This window comes from Acinonyx jubatus, chromosome B4, assembly GCF_027475565.1.
Source record: "Acinonyx jubatus isolate Ajub_Pintada_27869175 chromosome B4, VMU_Ajub_asm_v1.0, whole genome shotgun sequence".
Taxonomy (NCBI): domain Eukaryota; kingdom Metazoa; phylum Chordata; class Mammalia; order Carnivora; family Felidae; genus Acinonyx; species Acinonyx jubatus.
In genome coordinates, this window is record NC_069387.1 from 70,580,530 (window position 1) to 70,601,271 (window position 20,742).

Genomic DNA, 20,742 nt, shown 5'->3' on the forward strand with positions numbered 1-20,742 from the left:
CTAAATTCATTCCTGGGCATGTGGCAAACTCAGCCAGGACAGTTAATCCAATTCTTACATTCTACTTCACATTCATTGACTGTCTCCCCCAGCTCCAGGTCCTTGACCACTTAGGAATCATGGGCTGCAGGGACATGAAGAGATGAAATCAATCAGTGAACAAGTACAATGTCCATCTTGTTCTATACTAGCCGACCCCCTCCCTTCTTTTCAACCAACAAATAAAAGTGACCTTTCTGAGATTCAGGGCCTGAGAAATTCTGGAGGTAGACTCCACGCATAAACACAAATGGGAAATTCGTAATACTGTCTGCTGTGCACTGACTTAATTTGTGATCAGAAAAGTTCAGTTTTTTATTGGTTTAAAAACATAATGTTTACCCACAAAATAATATGAAAAGAATGTGTTACCCTCTGCATTTTTCCCCCTCTTCCTCCAAGCATAAGAAAGAATTAGCTTCCCAAATGTAACAATAACAACTCAGGCAAAAAAAAAAAAAAAAAGAGTTTGTGTTTTGGGCCTTCTTACAAATAATGCTATCATATGTTATGGGGACCTGAAATTGGCCAAAAAGACTTGACTGGTTGAATAAAAACTGAGAGAATATCCGCACACACTGGGTTTCAGCATCGCCAGGTACATTTGTACAGGCTCACTAACTCCTCCCAGATCACCATCTCTGAAATAAACTCAGGAATCAAGAGGCACAGGGCACAACTCTAAAGACACGGATTAATGGGAGAACTTCTGCAAAGGAGGAAAGGGAATTTAAGCTTGTGGAAAATGTGTTGTCCTAAACTTTTCTAGTACTGGGTTGCTTTTATTAATCTTCTTCCACTTACAGGACCTACAATAAAAAAACCAGACATCAATGTATGTGGGACATGCATAGTTACAAGTTGGATGAGAACAGTTTAATTTAACACTGAGACAGCACAATCCATCTCAGCAGAGCCACCTGGCATAAACTAAAACGATATATCTTATGAGACAAAAGCAAGCTACTAAGAGCCTAGGAAAGCAGACTGATGTGAATTATTCCACCAAGCCCATTTAGAAAGAGACCTCATCTAATGAAAATGCAAAACCGTCAAAAAAAAAAAAAAAAGATTTGGGGACCAAGGAGGAAGCATTCACCATGATCACTGACTTTGAAGAATTCTAGTTAACATGTTTTTAAGTTCTAATTCAATAAGATTTTCTTGTTCTTTCTTCAAATAAAAATCCAATCAGAAGATATTCGCTTTTGAGATTTCTTTTCCTGAACCATCAAAATCAACGGTTTCTGTTCCATATAGGGGCCCCAAAAAAGTAATGAAAGGTCGTGCTTCCTAGAATGACACAGACACTTCATTTTAGTAATGTGTACTAATTTACAGTTTTATTCCCCTTCTTACTGCGTATAGAAATAGTAATACTAATCCTAAAAGTGTATTTCCTAGGAATTTATGTATCCTTCGAACATGTGATTAGCGCTGTCTCCGGAACATCATGAATTGTTCATTTCTCCATTCAAACTCATCTTCTACTTCTGCTAATGAGATACGTCACACATCACATGAGGCAGTATATGAAAAACACAACATGTGTTCAGAGTGTGGTGTTCCCACTCCACTGACTACGTTATCTCAGGCAAGTGAAGGAGCCTCCCCAAGCTATGGTTTCCGCATCTTCACAACAAGCAAGAGAAATAATCCATGGCAAGTTCTTGCACTCAGAATATACTTAATAAATGCTGGCTTAAAACATAAACCCTAAAGCGGGTGTTCTGTGGCCTTACTGCACACTCGAGATTCAGGAGAGGAAGAGGAAGCTCCGTGGAGAAAATGGGCAAGGACAACACACCCACTAGCTAAGTCTTTGCTAATTAAAGTATGTTTCATGTCCCAGCAGGGTGACCATCACCAGAGTGCTGATCAGAAATGCAAACTCTCAGGCTCCACCCCAGAACCACTGAATCATAATTTTCATTTTAACAAGATCCCTGGGTGATTCATATTCCCATTAAAATCCGAGAAGCACTGAGCTAAGTGATGTGCTCCTGCACGCAGGCCTCATAATTTGTTGGACAAAAAATTCAAGTCTCAGTAAAATTATCAATGTATGTGTCATGGATCATTGGGGTCACTTCCCAACGGTTAAAAGGATAAATATTCCATGTGTGTGTTATATATTATGGTGTTTGGACTTAACATTCTCTCTCCTCGGTTGCTGAGTTTGTTGCACAAGTGTCGTGAGATATCTCTTTACAACTTGAAAAAGTATTTATAAGTGAGGGCCATTCTGAAGCCAGCCAGCCCAGAATTTTCTTTTTACACTATCAGTATAACTGAAGTCTAAAACAAACAGTAAGCCCAAGATCTGAACTCCAAATCCTAAAAATATTTGTATGGCCTTACGGCTTAGGCCAAAACTCCAGAGACCAAGTAGCCAGTTCCCCAGTAGAGGCAACAGTTTCGGTAACTGGGGTGAAGAGGGTGTGGGTAGGAGCTGCTACCATTTAAAAGCAAGACCTAGGCAAAGACTCTAGTACATAACGTGGGTAGAATATTCGAGGAGCAAGCCATGGAATTACAGCAGCCATTCCTACAAACAGATATTTCACAAGCCCAACGTTCCTGAGTTGGATGCAGTCCCATTCCTACAGCCTCTAACTCCAGAACAATTTCTTACAGCAATTTCATGTGATTTCATGTGCCTTTTTTCTAGTTAAATAGTTTTGAATTTGGGGCCAGCTTTTGCCCACAATGAAATGTGCCTGAATTGCACTCTATCACAAAACCGTCTCTAAACTGAGAAAGAAAATTCCTTTCTGACCCTTCCTCACACTGAACTCCTATATCATTGTGTTTTCTTCATTTAATTTTTAATCTATGCTAATTTTATACAGTCCGTAAATATATTCTGGACAACACAGGCCACACAAAGTATTCAAGGCATCCAGCAGGGAGTCCAGTGTAGCCAAGTTACCATTTTATACGTTTTGCTAGGATGGTAGGTGTTGTAACTTTCTTATGCAATGGGCACTGTGATGTGCACTTACTTTTATTATGCAATGGTTCTACCCGAGTTTCTACTTTCTACATAATTGCCAAAATCAACTTGTAAGCTGCTTTAAATGGCACATATCTTATTTTTCCTATTCTGATTTCAAAATGCCATTTTGTATGATCTCTATTGAGGAGAAAATAAGCCCATTTTTAAAACAATTACCTAACAACACTTCAGATAAGAAGCTGTATTTTTCTGCCTAACATAAGTGTTTTTCTTCTCTTTTAAATTGAGTCTCATATGAATGATATCTAGATTATCACTCTTTTGCTTTGCTATAAATCTGAAATCTCCTCACTTGTTTCAAAGCCTTACACCACTAAGGAAGACTAGCCTCCTGATCACCTAAAGAGTCACACTTTCAGTTTCCTAGAGTTGTGTTAGACAGCATGATTTAATTACTATTACGGACAGATTTGCATAAAGCTTTTTTCTGAAGAGTTTTAGGCCATTTAAGCAATGTCATTAGATGCGCAGAGAAATTCTTTTGAGAAAATGTAATGGAGCATGAAAAATAACAAAAATCCACAAAATACATTTATTCAAGAATCTTAATGAAGAGAAATTACAATTCAAAGTGAAGAACTAGAGGCTGAATACTCTCTATTATTTTAAAATAAAAGATGATTAAATAGGCACAGCATAATGCCTCAGAATCAGAGGGCAGCACCCAGTGTTATGTCTTCTGGAAAACAATGCTCATTTCAGAAAAAAAATAGATTCAGTATATTCTTTGCCATCTATGGAATTTACTGAAGATACAGAACAGCAATTAATTTTAAGGATAATCTCGTACAAACTCATACTAGACAACATTGCAGTAAAACAAGCAAGTTCAGCCTGCCATAGACCATCTATCTCTCATTAAAGGATCTCCCATGAATTGATATTACCTTGTCAAGGTTGCTGCATAAAGAGAAAAAAAGCCATCCTGATGCCCTTTTAAAGACCTACTGACACTGAAGAGACAAATGTTTTCAGGTTTCCCTCAGCACTGCCACCTAGTGCTCCTCGTGGAAGGGGGAACCAGCTTTTTGTGGAGTAATTTGGCAAACTTGGCAATATTTAAAAGTGCCATAATCTTTGACCCAGCAATTCCATCATTAGCAATTCTCCCAGTAGGTAAGACCACATAAAAATGCACCAAGACTGGGGTATCTGGGTGGATCAGTGGGTTAAGTGTCCGACTCTTGATTTCGGCTCAGGTCACCATCTCACAGTTGTGAGATTGAGCCCCACACTGGGCTCCATGCAAGAGTGGAGTCTGCTTGGGAATTTCTCTCTTCCTCTCCCTCTCTGCCCCTCCCCAGCTCATGCTTTCCCTCTCTCTCTCAAAATACATAAATAAACAGTTTTTAAATGCACCGAGACTATTTATAAATGACATCCTGCAATATCATTTTTAATAAGAAAAACAACAAACTAAAATATCCTGTGATGGAGAAAAAATAAAATTATAATAAGCCATACATTGGAGTAATATTCAGCCATTTAAAAAGTTAGTTGATATGCAAAAATCTCCAGGATAAAGTCCAGGAAAATGTGTGATATCATTTACCGTATATGAAAAGCCTACACATTCATATGTGAGTGGGTGCACTGAGAATCATCTGGAAGGATACACAAGGACTAAAAGTTTGCGAGAGGAGGAAGAAAAAGGGAGATTTTTATGTTTTATTTTATATCTTTTTGGATGGATTGAATATTTATTGTATGCATGCATTATTTTTAGGTTAAAACGTTAAAAATGCTATACTAGGATTATGAAGAATGATAGAGTCAGATAACTTTATACTACTTTGGACTGTGGAGTAGAAGACACAGCAACTAAATCACTGTGACACTGTCATCATCCTCTGATTCAGCTCTGCCTTTTCCTGGCATCCCAGCTCTGATACAAGCTGACTACTAACAGTCATTTTTTTGTTTTTCTAAAGGTCATTAAAATGTATCATGCAATGTCTCCTATAGTCATTAATCTGAAAGCTATATTGTTAATTATTCTTGCTTATTGATAAATTGCCAGTTCAGTATTTTTCCACTGATTTGACATTTATCAAGATATTGAAAGATAGCATGACCAACTGCATTTTTGAAGAGTTTATGAAAAAGTATTAGCAAAAATTAATTGTAGTGTTTAGGAAGCCCACAGGATTACCTTGAGGAACTCTCTTTAATAAAACGTAGTTGATTTGTCTTTAGTGAAGATATTCCTTACCATAAGCTTAATTACCTTGAATAAGTAAGGCATAAGTGGACTATTTTCTTGCCCTTTTTTCACATATGCATATAGATTTAGAGTATATTTATAGTATACTAATTTATAGTATATTAATTCTACAACTTAGCCAATATTACTTTAAATGCTAAATTAAGTTAATTTAGGGGAGAAGAGACTGAATCCAAACCAAATGTTGGGGAACAACATCAAAAAAACATGACCACTGATTGACCCAGGAGCTGGACCCAGGCACTCGGAGGATCCTCACCTCCTCCCCTGCCTTGGAACGTGGATTCTGCTTACCTTCCTCACTCCCAAAATGATCCAAGGGCTTAGCCTGGAGATAATGATGTGGGGTTAAAAACATCTGCACTATGGACTGTATACGTGACTGAATCCAATTAGGGCCTCTTTATACACTTTGAAGATTTGAGGGCAATTGCAGGAATCCATTCATCTTGCCACCCAAGACAAGCCTCATCTCTAAGTTCCCTTTGCTATTATTAAAGCTTCCACCTACCAACCTGGAGTGGCCTGCCTCTTTCTTCAGTCTCCCCCTGCCCTCTGCTTGAGGGGGCTAGTTTTAGATTATCCCTGCTAAGCTCCCAAGAGGTACACCAAGGTTGTACACATGATTTATTGCAACACCATAAGGTTTCAGCTCATTCAATTGTTCGCTGTCACATAATATTCTCTAATAACTACAGATTTTCAGAAAGCTTTCTAAAAATACTGCCTCTGATAGTAAAACGACACATTGTCCTTTTGATTGCTATTTCTATCTTTTACATTATTGAGGAATGCCTCAGTCAGCACTGGCATTCTGGCCATGTAGCCCCTTGTGTCTCCATAATGCCAACTAATTTATAACTGTGTTCATGCATGAGAATCTCACGTGCATACTGCATATTTCCCATGCTTCCAGCATTACTGTAGAGACAGCTAAGTTTATTGGTTGTGTTGCTCCAAAATGATTTTCTTTTTTAATGTAACCTACATATATTATATAATTGTTTTCTTTATTCCAAGAACAAAGAAACTCTTGGTGAATTATATCCCACTGGTTTTTGTTCCTCATCCCCATATTTACATATTCAGAAGTCTCTGAATCAGTTTTATTGCACTGTCACTCCATTTTTGAAAAATCTCCAAATTACGTAAGTGGCAGTCACTTAATCTCTGTCCCCACTTTTCTATGCAGTTTAAGTGACAGAGCTAGAATCATCCGTATTTGCACACTAATGTGAACATAAAAGAGTTAAATCTCCCAAACTAGTCTCTTTGGAAAATGCACATATTATATAATCTACTTTTCTATTATTTAAGATTAATGAAAATTTAAAAATTAAATTAAATTAATGAAAATACCCATAAATATATGAAAAGTTTACCATCTTCATTAGTCATCAGGGAAATGCAAATTTATTCTTCTATTTAAAAAAAAACTTTTTTTAGCATTTAATTTATTTCTGAGGGAGAGAGAGAAAGAGTGTGAGCAGGGGAGAGACAGAGAGAGATGGAGACACGGAATCTGAAGCAGGCTCCAGTCTCTGAGCTGTCAGCACAGAGCCTGACACAGGGTTTGAACTCACAACCCATGAGATCATGACCTGAGCTGAAGTCAGACACTTAACTGACTGAGCCACAAAGGTGCCCCAGGGAAATGCAAATGTAAACTACAATATAATATCATGTACCAACATCATTTATCATAATGCTTAAAATAAAAAAGATAAAAAATGCCAAGTGTGGGTATGGGTGTACAACAATGGGAACTTTCATATATTGGCGGCAGAGTAAACTGGTATAACCACTATAGAAAATGGTTTGTCAAAACAACTTTACAAGAGGTTAAAACAGTTTTACCATTAGATAAAACAGTCTTAACCTATGAACAAACAGCTCTCAGGTATATACCCATCAAGCATGCATAACACCAAAAAACATGTAAAGAATGTTTATAGAAGAAGTATTTTTTAACTATTTTTTTAATGTTTACTTATTTTTGAGAGACAGAGTGCGAGTGGGGAGGGGCAGAGAGAGAGAGGGAGATAGAAACCGAAGCAGGCTCCAGGCTCTGAGCTGTCAGCACAGAGCTTGACGTGGGGCTCGAACTCACAAGCCGCAAAATCATGACCTAAGCTGAAGTCGAATGTTCAACCGACTGAGCCACCCAGGTGCCCCTGGAAGGACTATTTATATAGCCCCAAACTGTCCTTCAGTAATAGACTGGATCATGGTACATTAATGCAATTAGAATATATATAGCAATAAGTATGAATAATTGACATCTACATGGAAAAATATAGATGGATCTCACAAACAGGATTTTGAATGGAAGAAGCCAGACATAAAAGAATACAAAATGCATGATAAATTGGTTCTTAGTATCAGCCTTGGTCAAGACCTATCCAAAATACTGAGGAAGAGAGTGGCCTTGAAAAGCGTACATCATACATCTCATACATCAGAACACAATTTGGAAAAAATAATTACCTTGCATTATATACTGTGTGATTTTAGAAAAGTCATTTAGTCCCCCTGGCTTCATTATTCCTCTGTAATATAGAGATAATGAAGCCTTACCTCCCCAAAAGCAAATGACTGTTTTGAAGATCTCTAAGGTCCTGTGTAGCTTTATATCTATGACTCAATGAGATGGTTCCACTTCTTTGTACTTTCATGAATAAAAACAGAGTTCTTTTAACAAAACAATAATAGCTGACATGGTTTTAAGCCACTTTATACATATGTGTTACTTATTCAGTCCTCACATTTCATACTAACCCCATAAAATAGGTATAACTGTTCTCTTCCTTTTACAGATAAGGAAACTGAGGCTCTGAGAGATTTGATAACTTGACCCAAACTGCACAGCTAATTCTGCTAGGGCCAGAATACAAACCCAGAAAATCTCACTCTATTACTCACATACTTAACTACTCAATATGCAAAGACAGTATAAGAACTCCATTTTATCTAAGCTGACAGGACTTTTTAAATTAACTTTAATACAATCTGTTGTCTAATCACCACAGAGCATGTGAAAATGTCATCTATGTTATGGATTGAAACTCTGATTTTGTTCAATCAAAGGAATGATGATTTTAATTTATTCATATAAATCTGGCCTCTCTGAGACAGTACTAATTTAAAAAACTATCGCTACTGAACAAGCACCAGCCAATTTTGATGGTCACATTCACATTTCCCATATGTGGTGCTGCTCTAGAAAAAGAGGGGAAATCGGCCTTCCTTGTTATTGTTGTTTAAAACACAGCCTCTTCTGCAAAAGACCTTATAGTATTAGTTCAGATTACTGAATTTTTTTTTATTTCAGTTGACTTTCTGTAACTTTCTGTTTGCTATAACTTACGTCAATTATTTTCTGACAACTGTTTTTTTAACTTAGACGGAGATTTTACATACTTCAATTAGTTGGACCTCATCCTATTTCAGAGTTAAAGTCACCCACAATATTTATACTTTGCATTTTCTAGAGTTAACTTGCATCTGTGTCCGTCAGTCTCATTGTTGACTAGTTGAAAGCCTGTGACTGGGGTAAAGGATGCAGGGATGGTGTCTGCAAGGGGAGAAGAGAGGGAGAAAGGCAAATCCTGCTTACTTTGCAAGCAGCCTAGACTCAGCCAGGATACTCAATGGTTTTGCATGGCAAGCTGAGTTACCAGCGGATAAAAGTAGATTACTTAGATTAATTGTCGCAGATGGTCTTAAAGAAGGAAGCAGGCTTGAAAAGCACAGCACTTCTAAATGGAACTTCTCTGGGACTTCTAATCAATTGTGTGTTCTGGAAAAGTCGTGCACTCACTGGTATTAGGAAGATGGAAGCAATGCCTGCCTCATACAGTTGTTGTGAAGCTCAAATGAGGAACAACCAATGGAAGTGAGATGACTTCATTGCGCTGTGATTATCGCTGCCTTAATTATTTAGTGTTGGCATTTCTGCCTTTAGAACTTCTGTTTCAGTTTAACTCCACCACAATAGCTCAAGGGTGGGGGCAGGAAGAGGCTTAGCCCCTCCTTCCAGCACTTTCCCTTCGTAGATTCAAATAAAGGAAAGTAACAGGCTTGGTTCTCTCTGACTTCTTTCCCAGAACAACAACCTTCTTACTATTCACCAGTATTTATATTTGGATAAAGAGCTAAAGCTGAAGTTACAGAGGGAAAATATAAAGCAGACTGCAAAACAGGGCTGCTCAGAGTTGCACAAAACTCTGCCGAAGCAAGCCTGAAAGCATTGAATAAAGAACACCAAAAACCGACTTGCCACACGCACTTCTTTTGTTCATTTCAATCTTGGCAGAGTAAAATTCAGCAGTTGGGTTATGCGTTTTCCCTTCCAAGGACTTTAGAAACAAGTGATTAATCTCTTTAAGCAGTTCTCAGTAAAGAATATATTTTGTTAATTTTATGTCATTACAAAGGCTATCGAGCAAGAGCTGCAAAGACAGGATGAGTGCAGGGTATAAGAGGAAGGCTTCGGTTTCTCTTTTTAAAAATAAAAACCACACAGCTTAATTTATACTCCACTGAAATGAAGTTCTCATAAAATAGAGCAATGATAATACTGAGAAAATGTACATAAGAAAATGAGATGTTTCCTTCCCCTCACATGAAACAGTGAGACTCTCTTTTTCTCTCTCTTTCTCCCCCCTCCCCTCTCTCATAGCTATTTGCTTCTCTCAGCACATATGAAAATCTGAACAATCTAAACAAGACAGTTAATGATTATTAAATTTATTTTAGATGTTATTTTTTTCTTTTATAAAACAAATTTTTGCAAACTTTTCAGAAGCATATTTCCTGAAGTATTTTTTACTGACTAGCTTTTAAATTGTGCATGGGGAGACACATTCCCAAATAATCTTTAGGAATATTTACCATATGAACTAAATTCTTATTTCCCTTAGGGAAAAAAAATTCTGTAGGTGTTTACAGAAAATTTCTTGCTGGCTCTTGTAAAACGCTGAATTCATCAGAATTAGAAGCACTTCGAATACTCTAACTACAAACAAATACAGGCACAAAACCTCTGTATTCCATGGCACTCATATCACTGAATATAAGCAGAAAGACAAAGTCACTTTATCCTTAATACTTTTAATGATAGAAAATGAAAGAGTCAAATAAATTATTTTGGCATTTCTTCAGTGATGCTGTGGTCCCTTCACTGATTACTTATCTTTCACTACTACATATGAGACAAACACAATCGATTTTCAATCATTAACACCAAAGTCTGCCAGGAGTACTCTGCATTAATAAATCTCAAAATATTTTACCATTTCATTAAGTCTAAATGCATGTTGTTGGGAAGATTTCAAGCACTGTCTGATTTAGTAGGCAGCTTACTGTTGGTAATAAGAGACAAATGGTAAAATCAGAATTGAAATTCACTACTTCTGACTAATGCATCTATCATGATGGTCCATTATTCCAATCAGCCTGTCTCTAATAAAATTGACATCACTTAATGCAAATCTATTATATTCAGGGGTAACAACGTAGAAATAAATGTGGAAAGAAGAATAAAAGAAGTTAAAGCAAAAAGTCTGATTCCCGTTATTGTCATGTTAGGAATATTCCCCCTCCTGCCTCCAACTATGTACAAAGAAAACTACAGAACATCACCACAAGCTTTTAGGGACTAAGACAAGTTCAAGGAAGAACTCAGATTACTCCTCACCAAGGAAATTAGCTTGTGACATGTGTAAGAAAATTGCATTCAGTCCTTCCTGGTTCAGCCAAACTTACTTGACTAGGCTAATGTACGATCATGAAATGGATTGGCTTCAATGTAAAGTCTAATAAAATTGAATATAAATGAACTCCTGAGGGAATTAAATCAATGGACTACAAAGCGACTTCCTGATTTTTCCCTGATAACTCATCACCCTCACCAGAGTTGGAGATGGCAATGGTAAATGGAGCAGGGTGAACAAAAGCCCTAGCAAAAGCAAACATTCATTCTCTTTCCCCTCCTTCCCTCGCCCTTTCCATCCCCTCCCCTACTTCTCTGTCCTCCTATGTACATGGATGATTAGTCTGCATTTACGTAGTCCGTATATTCTACAAACTTTATAACACTCGGTTTGCATAGGTTACTATTCTTTTGTACAAAAATAGGTAAATTTTAAATGCTCCTTTTAACAAGAATTTAAGGACAGTCTTTTAATGTGCAAGTAACATAAATGCAACAATCTGTTATTGAACAAATGATATAGAACCCGTTTCAAGACAGCTATGAATTCAGACAGCATTTCCTGACATCAGAAGTGAACCACACAGCTACTAAAGGCAAAAGAGCCTTCTCACTCAGTAGTGTGAGCCTTTTTTTATGAATTAACACCATGGCCCCATTCATACTGGACGGTCCTATGACAACGTGGACCTCTGTGGTTTGAGCTAATGGAGTTGGCATAGCATCTGCTATCAAAGGTCACTTGCATTGTGGCTTTCTTTGGTCATCGTGGCTGAGTATGGACCATCCTTAACCTATTTTTGGAGGCATCTGTATCAAGTCGTGTAATGAGAGAATGTCTACCACTAAATTTCTTACATATCTTTCCTACTACTGTCACTACACAAAACAGATCCCGCCGAGAAAAAATATTCCTGTTAAATACAAGTATAGCATTTTTAAATGGAAAACAACTGATCACCAGAGTACAGAAGGTATTCTACCTATTTGCTTCATTTCTAAAAGCCATTTAGCTTGCCCAGATCAAACCAATGATGGGTGCATATTTATTAATATGAAGCTGTATTTTTGCAAAAAAAAAAAAGTATTCATCATAAAAGTTATGCTCACATTTGCATTCCTTGCAGCACTTGCCATCCACGTATGCAAGAGCCGACTTCAGTGGGCAGTCAGGAATCGGGCAGATCAGAGTTTCACACTGGGTAGTTCCATTCTGAGAAGAAAATAATATTTAAAGAATTTCCAAGTTGCAGTTTGATAGCCTGGAAGTATTTTTTAATCGGTTTCTTAAGGTTCAAACTCTTCACATAAAATGTCATAAATACCACTATCCTCTGGTTTTTACACAGTAAAACCCATGATACAGAGACCCACAGTAATACAGAGTGGGCCCTAACACAGTTGGTGACTGGCTCCCATCTTCTGTCCAGTGACGATCCTAATAGATAGCGTTCTCCCTTCTGTTGTGAGGTGGATGAGAACATGGGTCGGGGACACACTGACAGTGAAACAGGAAGCAGGGGTAAGCCTCACGTCCGCCCAGATTACTCACTAAATGAGACCCGACAAACCAGATTTCTGGAATAGCTGCTGCCATCCTGCAGACGCAGTCTCAGGACCCAGAATCTTCCCGTGGATGGTTAAGCACCTCCACAGGGCAGTGCTGACAATCACCACAAGAAGCACCAAAATGCAAACAGTATGTCAGGGAATTTATTCCTGGAGGTCATTCGGGCAGGTAGCTGTTTCTCCAGTCACCTCACTGACCTCACTATACACATCTTGCATTTTACTCAAGTCAATTTTTGTCCCCCATTATCAGGTTGGGAAGGCTTTACTGTATTTGTAAAGTGCTATAATTTTTCTGGGACCAGAATATGTTTCTGAACAGAAATTATATAATGCATGCACGCACATGCACACACATATGACTAATTTCAGACATATCTTTGACTTTTTAACATGCACAATATTCTGTTTTTGAACAAACTTGCTGAACTTGGAGAAATGTCTTTTTATAGGCTAATTCACACAGACCTCTGGCTTCTTTCCAGTAAATGAGTTTTAACAGATGAATTCAGATGAAATGTAAAAGTTCAAAACCGAGCTAGTCTTGAACTTTTCTTTGAAAATGAACCTGCTTTTGAAATAATAATGCACTAAATATTTCTACTTTAATAGTGTGCAATTAGAGAAGTCATACTTATTTAAGTCATCTAATTTTTATTCCACTGTATTTGTAAGCATTTAAAGATTATCTTATGTATTTAAATCCCATTAATTTTTGGTATGATTCAATCTGGTCATAATATCTCATGCTGCATAGAATTTAGTTTTATTAAATGCATTAATAAACACATGAGGGGAAAATCCCTCAAAGTGTTAAGGATCACAGATAGAATCCTTTGGGAATCACCTTTACCAACCCAATTTAAATTGCTAACTTCATGTGTGCACAAATAACCTTAAACTTTATAGCATTCCTAAACCATAATCATCTTTATAGGCTAGAAAGTGTCTTTAATAATGCAACACACAGTTCTTTAGATTTGACCAGGTTTGCTGGCACTTTAGTGTTGTGTCTTGAGGAAATGGGTCTTGAAATTTTCATGATTACATTGTTTTAATAAATTTTTAAAGAGTTGGGGCATCTGAGTTCCCTTAGTGTGAACTCCAGCAGAAGCCCTACCAGGCATGTGCAGTTCTTACAGCCGTCTGTCCAGGACTCAAATTCTCGGTAGGTGGTTCCCTTCATGGTGCAGGTCCTTTCACAATAGCACTGATCCAATCTATTCATTCGCTGCTCAGCTCGAGACAGCTGTGGCACAAAGGAAGGGGTTTGTATTGTTCACCATTCCAGCAACACAGAAATGCAAAGTACATCAGGAGGCATCTCATTTTTTTCAGCGTATAGCAGTAATGATAGCTGTGTTCATCTATTATTTTACAAATATGTTTAAGCCAAAATTTAAAAGAGAAAAGATCCCCCCCTTTCTTTTTGTAAATTTGGTTCCTGCCTTTTGGGAAAAAAAGCATAATTTATAGGATATAAATGAAGGCTACGTAAAAATGGCATCATTCACAAGGAGAAAAGCATTTTCCACTTTTAAAAATGTCTCATTTCATGAATATGTTTACTCAAGTGAAAAAAAAACAAATTCCAGAACTTATATTGTGTCAGAAAAAAATCACGCTACAACTTGCAGGTTCCCAGTAACTACCATGCAAGATGAAAAACAATCTGGTGAAATTGCAAGTAAACTTGAAACATGCATAGGACAGTGAATACTCCTACAACAGCAACACTGTAGTAGAAAGCATTTGTGGGAACATTTCCTTGGTAAAATTCTAGTGTCCATATCCTTTACAAAGCCCCCTCACCTCTGTCCTTACAAAGAAAAATAAGTAAAAATAAATAATAATGAAAACTAAAATAAACAATAAATTCTACTGTAATAAGCAGTGTAAAAACCAGGTAATCAGTCTCATTTATGATTTACTGAATCATGTGCTATACGGATGGCTAGGGTTTGAATATTTATAAGCCCTTTCCTCGGGCAGAGATCCAGATTCGATGCCAACAAACAATATAGTGTAAGAAAAGTCTCAAAGGTGAACATTTGTGGTTATAAATAAAACTATAAAGAACATCAAGGATCTTGAGCTCCCCACACTATATTTCTAAGTAGCTTTTACCTTGGCTGATGTTTTGGCTAAAATGTCCTGCAGCTCCATGATTTTCTGCACGAGCCCATGGAAGTCATTGCAGGTTGGACAGGCTGGAATTACAAACACTACATTGGTCAAGTTGTATTTATAAGGAGGTCAATCTAGTTAAGTCTATGCTGACAACTAATATGTGGGAACTCCAATTTCAAACTGACATTCTGGACAAAATTAAGCAAGAAGCACACTTTTCATCACACAGTGCAAGAACTAATGGACTTACTGCGATTAAGATCGGGGCACTGAGCAATAAATCCTTGGGGCATGACAAGTAATTGCACATCTTGCATTATACCCTGTGTGCGAAAAATTTTAAAAAAGACGTATTACTTTCATCTACCCAAATTATGTTCTACAGTCAAGTTCATGAAGGAAAACATTACAAGATAGACTCACCAAGATCCCTGAACAAAATCTTTTTGAATACATTACTTCCATTCCAAACCAAAGGGAAAGAAATAATACATCAGGCAAAATAGATGGTTACCCACGTATTCTCCTATTGATAATATTTTTAAAGCCTTAAGATTAAATGTCAAGATATAATTAAGAGGGAACAGTCATGTTGTTTTGAGAAGTTATTTTTAGTTAGCCACTGGAGAAAGGCTTGAAAATGACCTTTAAAAATCAACCCAAAAAATCACTTCTGGTTTCAGCAACAGTGAAACGGGTACCAATTTTAAATTAACTGCAATCATCAGAAAGGAAGAGACAGAAAAACTGAGTCATAAGAGCAATGCTCATTTGAGCATTTCTCATTTTTCAGTTGGATATTTTCAAACTAATTTCTCAATCTATTTTTTTTAATTTTTTAAAAATGTTTTTATTTATTTATTTTGAAAGAGAGGGGAAGGGGCAGAGAGAGAGGGAGAGAGAATCCCAAGCAGGCTCTGCACTGATATGGAGTTCAATCTCACAAACCATGAGATCATTACTTGAGCCAAAATCAAGAGTCAGATGCTTAACCAACTGAGCCACCCAAGTGCCTCCACTAATTTCTCAATTTATAAAGGACAACAGATTCATTATACAGCTACAGCATGACTTAGCAAGAAGTCCTTAAAAGTACAGAATGTTCAGCGTGAAATTAAAAAAAAATTCCAGCTAGAAATGACCCATTTACACAGAGGGCCACAGCACATGTTTACAGGTAGAATTTACGTGTATCCTTAGTCACTAAGGTTTAATTAGCTTCCACCTTCCTGGGCTCTTAAACCGAAGGCCAATGCTAGCTCAAAAATGACCTCATCAGACATACTCCAGCTGTCTCTTTCACTTACCATCCCTCTCTCTTCTTTCATCAACTTTATATATTTTTTCAATTAAAATTTTGTTTTATTCCTTTGAAAAATGCAAACAGAATGTTTAATGACAGGAGGACAGTACCAACATATTCTCAAGATAATTTTTAATGTACCTACAAAACATACCAAATACTGGCTTGTATCTCCTATATGTTTAATGCAATTAATAGCATAGTATAAGAAGACTGTCAATGTGAATGATAAATATTTTAGTATACTGTGTGGAATTTCTAGATCTGTTGTTTGCTAGTTTGGATTAAAAAGGCAACTTCTGTACAAACTCCTATCACTTGGAAACAGCAAAATGAAAACAATGCTACCATGTACAGTTATACAATCTGTGCACTGTACAACTCCACTGGACACAATTCACTCTACAATAAAAATTATAACCCCTAGAATAGTACACATAATTGATGTGTAAGAAGGATTCTGAGGCCGCATCCAAGCTCCATGGGAAAGACCATCATGGTTAAATAGAGGAGAGACTTGGCATCTACAAATTTGTCATCCCTAACGTGGGAAAAAAGCACTGATTTTCTTAGGACCCATAAGCATGGAATCAATTTCTTATGACTGGCTTTGGGCAACTCACTTAACGCCCCTGAGCAGGTCTACACACATGTAAAAGAGAAAAAAAAAAAAAAAAAAAAGAGCCTACATCAAAACCTACATAAGATTCGAGAATAATATATACAAGGCACCTGGTTTCCAGGTAACTAACAGTGTAAGTTTTAATTTTTTTTAATGTTTATTTAATTTTGAGACAGAGGGAGACAGAGCGCAAGTGGGGGAGGGGCAGAGAGAGAGCCAGACACAGAATCTGAAACAGGCTCCAGGCTCTGAGCTGTCAGCACAGAGCCCGATGCGGGGCTCGAACCCACGAACTGTGAGATCATGACCTGAGCTGAAGTCGGACGCTCAATCGACTGAGCCACCCAGGCACCCCTAACAGTGTAAGTAAGTTTTAAAAATACCTTTCCAGGATTACAAACGTTAGTTAGAACACAGTTTCAAAATTACTGGTACCTACTCTACCCAGAAATCCAGGAGTCGGACACAGAACCTATTATTCTTCAGTTAACAATCATTTTCTGAGTCACTTCTATATTATAGGCACTGTCATAGTCCCTGGGGGGAAATGATTACACTATGGGCTTGTAGTCAAGCAATTTTCTGGACTTTATTTCTTCATCCTTAAGATAAAGAAATTTAACTGGGATGTCTTTTAGATCATCTAAAATGATGAAATTCTATGGAGCATGTCTCTAAGTAGACACTAAAAAAAGGTACAAGTTATGACTGCTTTCTAGTTTTGACAGATTTGTGCATATATATATATATATATATATATATATATATATTCTCTTTTCACTTTCTGAATACAGAAAGACCTTGAATAGTGAATACTGAAACATTTTCAATCCTCTATTATTAACATCCCTATAAAAGTATGAGCAAAGGTTATGTTTCAATGGTAGACAGTTTATTTGTATATTAACATCTTAGGTTTTTATGACTTTGAATGCCTAATCTCAATAATGACATGTTAATTTCCTGATTGCAAAGTTGTGATCATCTCTGTAATGTCTAAAGATCAAATTTATTCAGGAAAAAAGAGAAAATACTGTAGGCCACCTAAATAAAACATTAGTGTCCAAAAAATAGACACAAATAGAAAAAAAATACACACATCAAATTATTTTGTTTCACACCACAAAGAACAAAACATAATTTTCCAAACTAATTAGAAAGCATTTATATTTACATGTTATGATCCGCCCTTAGCCAAAAAATACCTTAAAATATCCGTGTGCATTATTTCTCTGTCCCAGCCAAAATGTTGTGCCCAGAGGCAAGTCAGTGGAGGGCTTTTCCACCACTCTTTCATATATCCTGCAAAAAAAGAAACATCAAATAATGTGAGTGAACACTAATTTTATAGAATCTTCCACTTCCTGAACTGAGAACATTTCACTTACTTATTGCAGTCAACGTGTAAAACCAAATGGGAAGCACTGATGGCTAAAGAGAGCTTGTGCCACTTATCGTCAGCCAAAATGTAAGGAAATACTTCTGTGTGAGGGTGGTGACTGCCTGAGCGATAATGAAGTCTGACTTCATTCCGGTGGCCACTGCTTTCCAGTTCTAGGTACCTGCATAGAGAAGAAGCATATGGGACACCTTGAAAATAAAGTTCAAAAATTATTGACAAGACCTCCATCTCCACAAAGATTGAGTATATGTTTTCCCAACTCCTCCCATTGAGTACAACTAAACGTTATATTATAAAACAAACATAAGAAGAGTCTAAAATATGGAATAGAGAAAGAAAAGCAGTGAAGGACTGCAGGACCCAAAGTGGTGGTTTCCTAGGTTTTCTTTTTGCCTCATATCCCCAGACTTGGAGCTAAAGAAGCCAGCAACCTGGAAATACTAAGTGATGCAGACCCCCAAATAAATAAATTACATATATATATTTATATGTGTGTGTGTATTTATTATATATAAATAAATTGCATATATATATATATATATATATATATATATATATATATAGGTGTATATATATTCCAGAAAAACTTGCTGTCTCTAACCAAGTGCCAGGGAATGGGAAGGCTAGTAAGAGAAAATCTTTTAGAGAATAACCACTCTATTCCAGACAAACACCACAGAAAACAACTATGGTCCCATCCCTAACCAGGCTAGTGAAGGCTAGCGGAGCCTAGATTTCTACCTTCTTCAGGCAGAAATCAGGTACCCAACACATCTACTAGGGAAATGACAAAAAAGGCCAAGTAGAGATCCAAGACTTTAAACACAGCCAACCAGTAATGAGAACCCCCCACCCCCGAATATGGTATCAGTGAAGACCACATGGGGAGGAGCCTGGACTTCCATCCTCATCTGGCAGTAACAAAGCATATCGCCCCCTTTTCACTGGAATCGTGTCAGACAAGACATAGGGGAGAGTCAGAACTTTTACCATCACCCAGCAGTAATGAGACCACCCCAACCACAGTGTCAGTGGGGAGTTGGAACTTCCACCCCCATGCAGAAATAATACAAGCTCCCTTTCAGTTTGCAATAAAAGACCAAATGGGGAACCTCCTCCACCTGGAAGTAACAAGATGACAGTTTCCCGTCTCCTACCAGATCAATGTCACAGAAAACTAGCTAAAACAGGGAATTCAAATAAGATACAAGTCTCAGAACTTCTATGAAATGCTTGTCAATTGAAAATCATATGCCATACCAAAAACCAAGAAGATCTCCAATTTTTTAAAAATTTTTATGTTTATTTATTTATTTTTGAGAGACACACACACAGACTGTGAGTGGGGGAGGGGCAGACACAGAATCCGAAGCAGGCTCCAGGTCTGCTGTCAGCACAGAGCTGGAAGTGGGGCTCAGACCCAAAAACCAGGAGATCATGACCTGAGCTGAAGTCAGATGCTTAACTGACTGAGCCACCCAGAGGCCTCTAGAAGATCTACAATTTAATGAAAAAAAGACAGTCAAAAGATATCAACACCATAATGATAGCGATGTTAGAAAAACCTAGCAAAGATTTTGAAGACACTTTGATAAAAACAAGAACTTATCAACATATTTGGGCACACTTGAAACAAATGAAAAAATAGAAAGCCTCAGCAAACAGATAGAAGAACAAAATAAACACATAAAAAAGAACCAAATGGAAGTTTTATAATTGAAAAATACAACTGGAATAAAAAAGCTCAAAGGATGGGCTAAACAATAAAAGGAGGGGGCCAAGAAAAGAACTAGCTAACTGAAGATAGAACAAAAATAATCCAATCTGAATAGAGATAAAAATAGACTAAAAAAATGAACAGGCTCAGAGACCTGAATTACTATAACAAAAGATCTAACATTCATATAAGTAGAGTCCATAAACAAGGAAAAAGAGGGTAGACTGAAAAAGTACTAGATAAAATCATGACTGAAAACTTCCCAAACTTGAGAAGAGACATACGCTCACAGATTTAAGACTCTAAGAAACCTCCAAACAAGATGAATTAATATAAATACTCATTATCATTAAACTTCTGACCAAAAACAAAGAAAAAAGCATTGAAAGCAGCCAGAAAAAAATTGACAAGCTATCAATAGGGAAAAACAATTAAAGTGGTAGTGGATTCCTCAGCAGAAACAATGGAAGCCAGAAGAAAGTGGCACGATAGTGTTCATGGGATGAAAGTAAAGGTTTTAGTCCAGAATCTTATACCCACCAAAAACATCCTTCAGAAATGAAGGAGAAATCAAGACATTCTCAAATGAAGGAAAGCTAAGGTACTTTGAATCAAGTTTTTCACTCAGATATGTCATGTTTAAGGTACTTAATGAACACTGAAGACGATACATAGAATACTTAGATCTGCAAAGTCTGACAAGAGAGAGGAATTGGGAAATCATAGGCATAAAGATTACACTGAAAGCCACGAAGGCACAGCCATGAAGAATGCTTGAACATTTTGAGGAGGAACCAGCAAAGCAAACCAATAAATGTGGCTAATAAGATTAAAGGAGCTAAAAATGAGAGTGGTGACTCAGAGGCCTAATGATGAAGAAGCTACCTCAAGAAAGAGGAGGTAATCAACTGTATTAAATGCTGCCAAGAACACCAGGAAGATGAAGTCTTAACCACTGGATTTAGCAAAACAGACGTGTTTGATAACCCTAAAATTATTTCAGA

At 37.1% G+C, this 20,742-nt stretch overlaps 1 protein-coding gene across 3 annotated transcripts in view; it reads right to left on the minus strand.

Moving 5' to 3' along the window:
- Positions 1 to 20,742, minus strand: part of NELL2 (neural EGFL like 2) — a 383,690-nt gene that overhangs the window by 223,309 nt on the left and 139,639 nt on the right. For all 3 annotated transcript variants that reach the window (XM_053226146.1, XM_027035944.2, XM_053226147.1), the window contains 6 exons: positions 18,008 to 18,181; positions 17,825 to 17,921; positions 14,945 to 15,017; positions 14,692 to 14,774; positions 13,685 to 13,813; positions 12,106 to 12,208 (listed from right to left, as the gene is read on the minus strand). In XM_053226146.1, coding sequence (XP_053082121.1) covers positions 12,106 to 12,208; positions 13,685 to 13,813; positions 14,692 to 14,774; positions 14,945 to 15,017; positions 17,825 to 17,921; positions 18,008 to 18,181 — 659 coding nt within the window. The remainder of the gene's footprint in view (positions 1 to 12,105; positions 12,209 to 13,684; positions 13,814 to 14,691; positions 14,775 to 14,944; positions 15,018 to 17,824; positions 17,922 to 18,007; positions 18,182 to 20,742) is intronic.